Here is a 10,000-nt window from a genome sequence, read left to right as displayed (position 1 = left end):
TTTACCAGTGGATGTCATGTATGGTCTAGGGCCTTGAAAGCCAGAAACAGCTCCTTAGTATGTCAGTAAGCTAAGATCTACACTAGATGAAGCCCACCAGAGAGCTAGAGAGCACTTGCAGACTGCTCAGAGACGACAGAAGGATTACTACGATCGTCGAGTTGCTGGAGAAGACATTAAGGTCGGAGATCTTGTGTACCTCCATGTTCCTGCCATAAAGACAGGGTAGACAAAGAAGTTGCATTCCCCATGGACAGGCCATTATAAAGTGATCAGAAAAATCAGTGATATGACTTACAGGATCGAAGACGTACAGAATCGCAGAAAGCGAAAAGTTCTTCATTTCAATCGTCTGAAGCAGTGTGTTGATCCTGTACCGATGGACCCGCAACCTGATCAGCCAGTCAACCACCCCTCTAGTATGCCAGTGCGCAGATCTCATACCCCTCCACCCTATATTCCGGATGATACTGAACTGATGTACTCCAATGGTACTACCGAAGATGGAGACCAAGTTTCGACAGAAATCGGAGCAGAAATTCTAGATCCAATAGTAGAAGAAGTACCACGACCTCTTTTGGACAGACCAAGAAGAGAAGTCCCTGCCCCTTTATGGATGAGAGACTTTGTGCCTTGACAATCAAAATAAACATTGATGATTTTTTTTTTAATTAGCAACAATAGTGATAACCCCTTATTCGTTTTAATGATAGGAGCCAAGTGACTTCTCCTTGATGACTTTTTGCAGGATTTTCCTCCTTGTTGCTTTCCATAAGGACATGCCCTTTTTAAGGGGGGGCATGGTGTAGTAAAGTTAGGGAAAGCGTGACACTTAGCTAACGTGGCCTGTCGAACTATAAGTAGATCAGTTATTGCCTGATACGAATCGGAAGTACATTTGTATTGTTGCACAATCTAACGTACAAATAATGCTGTTTACGTGTTGCATACAAAGCCAACGTATTACATCGTAGGAACTAGTCCTTTCTTCTAGGATTTCATGTAGGATTCTAAACGCCTAGTTCCTCAGGATAAGTATTGATAAGTAAGTAAGGCGTTGTGCTCACGTACGAATTAGGATGCTTACTAGGACAGGAACATCGTATACTCCCTCACATATTTAATCACGTTTAGCTAGCTACCATTATGTATATAAGCACTGTGATTTAACTATTAAAGGAGAATGTAATCAAGTCTTGAGTGTGTTCAAGTCTAGTCTGTTGGACTCTGTGTGAGCCGGGAAGCCCCCGAAGGCCAACCAAGTCTAACTACAGCAAGCAGCGTCGACACTTATCCTAATTTGGCCACGTCGTTACCAGCACTTTGTAACAGTACTAGTTGTGCAGATATAGCGACTGTGCTCTTATTTGCAACTGACATCACTTGGTAAAAAAAATTGGCGGCCGATATCTCGAATTAATGTTTTACCAAACTAGCGTCCAAAACTTTGGCAAGGCGTTTGAAGTGTAAACGTGTGGTTCCAGAAAGAACTCGTTATAATCAGAGCTCACAGAGCCCCACTGTCATGGGAAGAACTATTTTTGATTTCATCAGAATTGAACTACTGATGACCCACGTGATTGAGTATCCACATGTCAAAGGGAATCCTTGGGTACATCTAAGTGGCTATTGACTTTGAAAAATTTAACTTCCTCTTAAGAGTATTGCATGCATTCATCTTTGGCCCTTCATTTGTACACGAAGTGGATATGAGTACAACAACGGCTCGAGCTGAGCTGTGTAATGTTTTGTGGTTTTACAAAAGAGAACCGGTTTGCTCTCAGCATGGGGAGTAAGGCAAGATGCTGGATCCTCGGTCTTATCCTTTAATAACTTTGAATAATTAGAGCTCTGGAGATCTTAGCTGTAAAGATTAACCGAGAGATGGTGATACTAATTATAGGGTATAAGGGTACGAGAAGAAAACGTTAAACTTTCTCTCTTTGTAGACGATATAACTTGTTTTATACAAAAGAGAATGACTTATTGTACTTTGAGTTTTGATGAGTGTTCTGACCGAAAATAAACTGAGTCCTTAGGAGGCTCGGGCACGGTGGGAAAATTCTAGTGATCCTAAAAAACCTGATTACCAGTGTAATCAAACTTGCCCAGATTTAACAGCTCATTTAAATATACCATTTACTTATGGGGAGTCAGGGTGGTCTAGTGGTCAGCAATCGTACCTCCCACCTCTGTGACCCAGGTTCACCTCTGGGCTCGGGTCGTATGTGGGTGAGTTTCAGTCGATCTCAACCTGACTCCGAGGGTTTTTCTCCGGGTACTCCGGTTTTCCTCCCTCCCCAAAATCGACTCCCAATTACATCTGGCTGGGTTTGCGGTGATCACACGTGGATCGCCTTCACATGCATTCGGTCCGATCCCATTCAGCCGGTTGATCCTGAAAAGCCATTGTAGGGAGTGGTCAACTAAGCGCACATTTACATTCACATTTACATTTATCAATATATCAGAACTGAGATGGCTCAGGAATGTCCTAAGATATCTACGCACAGTCCTCTCAATACTAACATACTATTTTCTTCCCATTTAGAAGAGAATAAGGTGACTTTGGCCATATATAGTGGTCTTCCTGATCCTGTTTGGAAGTTTGATTCCCGACATGAGAGCTTCAAAACGATTAAGGAGCATTTGGACGATGCCAGAGCCAAAGGAATCACCTACCGTCACGAACAGATGCCCTCCATTCTTGGCTTCAGGGGTTTCTTAGTGCAGCCCTTCGACGCTGAGCAAGCAGACTTAATTGTCGGCCAGGAGACAGCAGCCCTGCAAAAGCTATTGCTGGACACCATGCCCGAAGGATTGATCAGAGACGACTTGCGGAAAAAGGTTTTGCAAGCGATCGACTCAGGAGCTGTCTCAGCTAAGATACCTGATAAAACCCAGAGTACCACCCCTCAAGATGTTCCACGAGTAGTTGGAAAGATACTACACTACGCACCTCCACTGAACTTGGCAAGGTGGAACACCAATTGCGTTCAACCCAATAACAATGCCTACAACTACGCAAACGACAAGATAACCAACAGTTTTGCACAGCCTGGTCAAGCCAGTGGTAAACCAATCACCGAAATGACTGTTGCCAACGTACTTGCAGCTGTCGAAAGTGACGGTTGGTTAAAAATGGATGTGCCTCCAGAGGCCCCTTGCCCCGCGGCACCGGAACAGCCAAACTGCTTGGTGGCACTTTTTGTTGCTGTTGGTAAGAGATCGCATATTCTTTCTTCCCAGTAATTGCTGAAAGACATTTCTGAGTCAGTGCTTACTGAGGAAGTGTTCAAAATTACCTTTTCAAAGAAAAGATTGAATTTATTTGGGTACTGTACATTCGATGAATGCCAGATGAGCGTGAAAATTACAAGACGATTATTTCGGAACATGCAATCTATCATAAAGTCCTGAATCTGACCAAAATTTCACGTTATTCAGACCAGGATTTGCAATAGTTTTACTTACTTTCAGTTTATTAACTTTTGTTTTTCAGGCACGGATTACCATTGCATGCGTTTGGATAACAACACACTGTGGTCCCAAAAGCTTGGATCAGCCCCTGCCACAAACAAAGATGGAGCCGGCAACAAGATACCGGATCCAAGGAAGGCTGTCAACCTACCTTACGCTCCAGATTATAAGTTTGTTTCTTTCATGAAAATTTTTACAAACATAATAGAATAATACTTGGTCGTGGACAGCCCGAAAGCTAGGAAAAGCTTCACAGTTCAGTTTTGAAAAAAAAAGAATATTCGTTCAAGTTTTCAGTGAAACGCTTCATCATAATTAAGTTAATGACCAACTAAGGTGCTACAAGCGCAGCTTCAGTACCCGCAACTTGTTTTAATTTTCTCAGGTTCACGATTTTACTAGGTTTAGCTAGAGAACATTCAACTTATCACCTTTTTGAGATCATGTTACCTCCATGACCAGTTTCTCTTAAAAAAAGCAATGATGGATCTTATTTTGTTTGTTATGCAATTTGGACAAATCATCGAATGTTTAGCACAGTTGAGCCTATAAACTAAACGTTCAATGGACATTACCAAGAGAAAATGAGGGGACAGAGAAGGAGGCTCCCGGTCCAGCCCTTGGGATATGTCATGTCCACGAAAGTTATTTTTAGACTAGCGGAAGTCTTCCGAGACGTCCGCATGCAGGCCAACCTCGGTCCGATGTTTGAAAGAAAATATATATTCATCAGCCCTTCACGTGCGCCATCATTTTCTCTTTTCATTAAGAACCTGAGAGCGAGGCAAGACTGCATGCGGACGTCTCAGAAGACAGACTTCCTCTAGAACAAAGACCTCCGCTCGTCTAGAAATAACTTTCGTGGACATAACATATCCCGGCCAACGCCTTGAGCCTCCCTCTCTGTTCCCTCATTTTCTCTTGACATTACCCTAACGCTGTCGGTCAAAGTCAAACGGATCTTTTAGTTTAAATTTAACAATGTGGTTTCAGATTAAGAAGTATTTATGAAGAGAAAATTTTGGTGTCTTTGATTTTGCTCTATTTCTGTAATACCGGAAAACGAAACTACAAGAAACGTCTTTTTTTTCTTTTTGAAAAATCGATCTGAAAACAAATATAAAGTGTTCTTGCGCTGGGGCACTACGTATTCTAACGATTGGGTTGGATCGAGCACGAAATGGAGACTAATGCAGAGGAATCGCATTTCATGCTAGATCCAGTCTAACCTTGAGAATACGAAACTGGCCTAATCGAAATCAAATCAATCACTCAGATTAAACATTGGTTTTCACATGGAGAGGGGAAAACCAAAGTACCGGCGGAGAAAACCCTCTTGGAGCAGACGAGAGAACCAACAAACTCATCCCACAGCACATGTGACACCGAGTCTGGGAATCGAAGCTGGTCCACAAAAAAGTTGGTAGGAGACAAGTTCGAGGCAAGTCAATGATCTTGCTCGTTTGCCATAATCAAAAAGCAGATAACGAATCACTGAAAAGCAGAATCTGCTTTTGACTGTGGGTTACTGGTTGGAATGATCCTTTTAATTTTGGCTTCCGGTAAAGAATACTCAAGGGAATGGTAATGAAATGGTCTACAGGAGTGTAATTTACAAAACGAGTGGATAAACATCGATTTACCACCGCAAAAAGAGAGAATAACTGACGTTTAGAACGTAAGCAATAGTTACTGTAGTCACCGCTTGAGCGGATTCAGTTTTTCTCCAACAGGATCAGGATCCACTTGCTCTTCATTCAACTTGAACTTCTTCAGCATTCGCTTCTTTGGTAATGAAAAATGTGCATGTCTTTTGGATCAATTTCATTCGTTAAATTTCGCTGGCTGTCTCGAAGTTTCAAATAAGCGATGGGTTAAAAGACTTCGATACAAAGACGTCCAGTCCGATTTCTCATCTTTTGAGCTTAGGTAAAGGTAGGGTAGGTACTGTCTGGTGTGAGCCTAGAAGGCCCATCAAGCCAGCGCTTATCTCTGGTTCCTGTGGCATGAAGTGACTAGGAGTATTTCCACTCCCCCCTGGATGGGATGCCAGTCCATCGCAGTGTTACCCCTAGCATTAAACTCGCCGGTTCCCATTTATACACCTGGGTGGAGAGAGGCACCGTGAGAGGAAAGTGTCTTGCCCAAGAACACAACACAATGTCGCAGGCCAGGACCCGAACCCGGACCACTGGATCCGGAGTCGAGCGCACTAAACATGAGGCCACCGCGCCTCCCTTTGAGCTTAGATATACCCCAAAATATTGCTTTTCCCACATCCTGGTGCCGCCAAGTGGAAAGCAGTTCAACCGTGTTGATCTTTTATCCGCGCAAAATTAGAGCACAGCACAGGTTTCATTTTTGCTTCATATTTTTTGGCGATGTTTGAGAGTAGTTATGACTGAGGCGCTCTGGGCTATTAAAGATTTGAAATTTGCTCCTATCAGATAAACACAAGAACACAAGGTGAAGTAAAAGCAAGTATATTTCGTTTATTTTCCTCACTGTAAACCAGAATTAGCCGATTTTTTTGGGGCAATTCATGTTTTCCATATAAACCCTACAAATCGTTACGTTGACTGAACATCCGAATTATGCGTTTGGGTTGCCTGTTGTTCCTTCTGCAGGTACCGGGGCAGACATAGATTACTTTCAAGAAATCGCGACCGATTTGATATTCTATTGTATTTACGTTAATTGTACCTACTGGCCTCATTTTAGTTAACATATTCTTTTGAATTTTGCGCATTGCAGCGAGGCTAGAAAGGCTTATCAGCATTAAAACAAAAGAATATTTTATCTGGCCGCTATTATGAAAAAGGTCTACATGTATTACCTAAACTAAAGAATCAAAAAGACTGAAAACAAAAAAAAAAAACTCCTAATGAAGACTACACGTAATCCCAAATGACCAGAAGTACAATGCTTTCCAGAACCCGGAGAACCACGTACTGTCGTGATAATTTTTTTTTCGTTCAATGTATAATCAGAAACCCATAAGGGTTGAAACGGGTAACGCGCGTTCACAGCTTCCGAATATTCAGTGCGAACTGATTGGTTGAATGTTTCAGTGATAAGTACCATATTTGGAAACCCCTCGCTCTTGTTGTTCCAAATATGGTACTTAGCAAATTGAATATTCAGAAGCTTGTTTCCCAGCACACAAGGGATCGTTACACGTTTCAACCCTTATGGGTTTCTGGTATAATAAAATAATTATTAGATTCACTTTTTGTGATATCCGGAATAATCAAAGTCTCGGTAAGGGTTATCGACCTTGATTATTCTGGACATCCAAGTATCACCCAACCAGTGGGTCTGATTGTTAAATGATGCGTCCATTTTTGTATATAAACGCTTAATTCGCGGGCTCTTAAACGAGGACAATAGTTTAATAAAATTCCTGTTTTTATTGGTAAATAACGTCCTTTCCGATGAGAGTTTTTGTTAGGTTACTAATTTTTGTCCCTAGGCATCATACTGCTTTCACAAACAATCAAGGGTTGCATAGCCTTCTGCTTCTTTTGCACTCATATGGAAGCCTTCGCCACTTTTAACTCAGGAATTTGCTTTGAGATTTATTGTTGAAACAGTACATTTAGCATATCTCGACTGTAATTGACATGAAATCAAAAATTATACTACAAAAATCTTTTCGAATAGTTCAAACAAATAAGCATATTCTGTCCTTAGATACAGTTAGGGTAATGATATCAAGACGAAATTTATTCAGATAATTAAGTACCCATCATAGACTTCCCACATCGCATTTTCCTCCAAATTAACGTTACCATGGCAACGATATAAGGCATTTCTTTGAGCCTTAAAATCAAGATCTAATGTCTTTTAAAAAAAGACGGTGAAATCTTCCCATTCAGCATTACCAGATAATGTTAGAAATATTCCCTAAAACATCTAAAATTCAACAAAATCTGTTGGTCAGTTTTTCTCAGAAAAATCAGTGTTTTTGAAATGTGTCACTCCAAAATATCGCATTTTCCGCATGATGGCGCCAAATGCATAGCCGTTCGACCAAACTGATCTTTTACAAGCGCAAAAATTAAAGCACAGTCAAGGGAGCTGTCCTTTAACTTTTGCAGGATTTTCTTCACCGATGAAAACGAGAACGCCTCAAAACAATGATATCATTGGTTAAAAGAGCAGAAATAATCGTGCTGCACGTGCGGCACGGATTTTAGCTCATATTTTTGGGGTTCTCTGCGTGACGACGACGTGAAATGACAAAATTTTAGGTTTTGACGACAACGTGAGCATGCAACAGAGAATCTTTCATTCTCTATTTTTAGTCAGAAACCGCTCGTACCATTTTATTTTTAGGATACTATGCCCATATTATACGACATGAACGAGATGGAATAATCGCGAAAGGCTTATACCAGAGCAAAGTTACATTTTGAGGTGACGTTTTCGTCGACGTCGCCGTCGTAGATTTTAAGGTCCGTATTAAAGCGTACGCGACAATGCTTGAAGGCATTATGGTAACCTGTCATGATCAGTTAATTTGAGTGAACAATAACATGACGGCAATGCTATCGAAAACGTCTCCTAGAAAAAAAAAACACATGCCGTGTTACATTGAGAAATAAGTGAGTTTCAAAATTCAGTCAAATAATCAAGGCCACGAATTTAGTAACAGAGGGTTAGGATTCACAGAGAAGGAAGATTCTGACGAGTTTAACCTTTCTTATTTTATGTCATGTTTCGCAGAGAAAGTTTGAGAAATTTATCCAAAAATCGTGGTGCACGTGCAGAGCCATCGTTTTGCTAATGAACCCTTTGCTTTTGGACGTGTTTTGGTAGCGTCATGGCGGGAGAGAGCTTCAACATAAGTCTGCGCGTACTGCCACTTCATCAACGCTATGTCCTAAGAACTCTTTCATCCAAATAGCTCGCCATTGTAGGTCTTCGCTTTACGGTCGTGGCATCGTTCACTTCATATTGAATACTGTCCCATACTTCCTTTCGGCATTGTCGCGAACTCTCTTACGCTTCTTTTGGACAACTTTTCTCGAAACAGCTGTAGTCTCGGCTAGTTTAGTTGGAGTTGAATCAGTTTCACTCTTGTCACCCTTCTAGTTTCGTCCTGTAACGCATTGTTTGTGTTCTTGACCTTTGTAATGTCTGATTTAACCCGCAGCCCTTTGGCCGCGGTGTAAATCAACATGTTATGCAAAAAAAAAAAAGGCCCAAACACCTGTCAATGCTGCTAACTGACCAGGTGAAATGATTGTGCGCATGCGTGATGTGTTGGCCACGCCGAGCTTGTGTCACCTTGCATTTACGTTCTCGTCACCAGAGCCCCGGATCTTATATCTGCGCATGACCCTAGATTCTGGGAAACTCTATGTGGGTGGGTGAACATGCGCCGTAGTGTGCTTATAGCCAACATTTGGCTATTTGAATCTTACGGAGCCTGTTCTCTGCTAGTGCTAACATGAATGCACCAATCAGAGACACTTGTCATTGTTCTTTACAAAAAAAAAAATGAGAAGACACTTTGTATCAGGGTTTTCCAGTCTGAGAGCTCTCATGCGCAAAAAAGAAGAGCTCTGGGGTCGAGATTGCTTGCATTTATTGCTGTTCTTAAAATAGGAGCACCTGTGGTTTGTCCTGTCCGATCAGAATGTTTTTGCTTTGGACAAAGGAGAATACATTTGTCCAATTCAGTCACGCGGATATGGGTCGGGTAGGATATCGGTCGATGCTATTCGCGTTCTCCTTTTTGGCCGCAATGTTGGGACATCCGTTTATGTATCTGGAGCACTTTACCTCGATCTCCAACCTAAATAAAGACGAGTAGCTATGGGAGTGCGTAAATGTGTACCAGATAATTACTTAAACCGCGAACATTAAGAAGACAATTTCGTCTCTGAGATGTTGCGCTGTACTATCCTTTGACTTAAAACAACAAAAGTCAAAAGTAAGACACAAACAGCAGTGATAAACATATTGAACTTTTTCATTTTGATAATGACTTGACATTTCGTATGTGCTCTACATACATTTTCAAAAGTAACCGTTGAAATTTAAAACAGCTATTTCTATATAACAAATCGGATGAGGGGACTGGAACCTAGATTAAGCGAATACTTAACAGTAAAATATATAATAATAATAATTATAATAATAATAAAAACAGAAAAGATTAATAAAGCATCACCTTTTCACTTCCGACGTTGACGTTGAAAGCTGGCTCAAGTTCTTGAATAAAGAAGGTCTCTTTTATTTTACAATGATAGTCAGTTTTGCCCTTCGCTAAAATATCAAAATGATCCCACTTGATGTTATGTCCAGTGGCCATAAGGGCAATACTGACTATCATTGTAAAATAAAAGAGACCTTCTTTATTCAAGAACTTGAGCCAGCTTTCAACGTCAACGTCGGAAGTGAAAAGCTGATGCTTTATTAATCTTTTCTGTTTTTATTATTATTATAATTATTATTATTATATATTTTACTGTTAAGTATTCGCTTAATCTAGGTTCCAGTCCCCTCATCC

General features: G+C 41.0%; 1 protein-coding gene and 1 long non-coding RNA gene across 2 annotated transcripts in view; one reads left to right on the top strand and one right to left on the bottom strand.

Moving 5' to 3' along the window:
• The window catches only part of LOC138052436 (uncharacterized), an 11,890-nt gene extending 7,391 nt beyond the window's left edge, over positions 1-4,499 (top strand). The window contains exons 2-3 of the mRNA XM_068898932.1: positions 2,552-3,220; positions 3,503-4,499. Coding sequence (XP_068755033.1) covers positions 2,552-3,220; positions 3,503-3,693 — 860 coding nt within the window. The 3' untranslated portion in view covers positions 3,694-4,499. The remainder of the gene's footprint in view (positions 1-2,551; positions 3,221-3,502) is intronic.
• Positions 3,788-10,000, bottom strand: part of LOC138052438 (uncharacterized) — a 15,474-nt gene continuing 9,261 nt past the window's right edge. Inside the window, exon 2 of the long non-coding RNA XR_011133072.1 lies at positions 3,788-9,283. This is a non-coding gene — a long non-coding RNA (uncharacterized lncRNA). The remainder of the gene's footprint in view (positions 9,284-10,000) is intronic.

Source organism: Montipora capricornis, chromosome 6 (genome assembly GCF_036669925.1).
Source record: "Montipora capricornis isolate CH-2021 chromosome 6, ASM3666992v2, whole genome shotgun sequence".
NCBI classification, from domain to species: domain Eukaryota; kingdom Metazoa; phylum Cnidaria; class Anthozoa; order Scleractinia; family Acroporidae; genus Montipora; species Montipora capricornis.
This window is presented reverse-complemented; position numbering and strand designations above follow the sequence as displayed.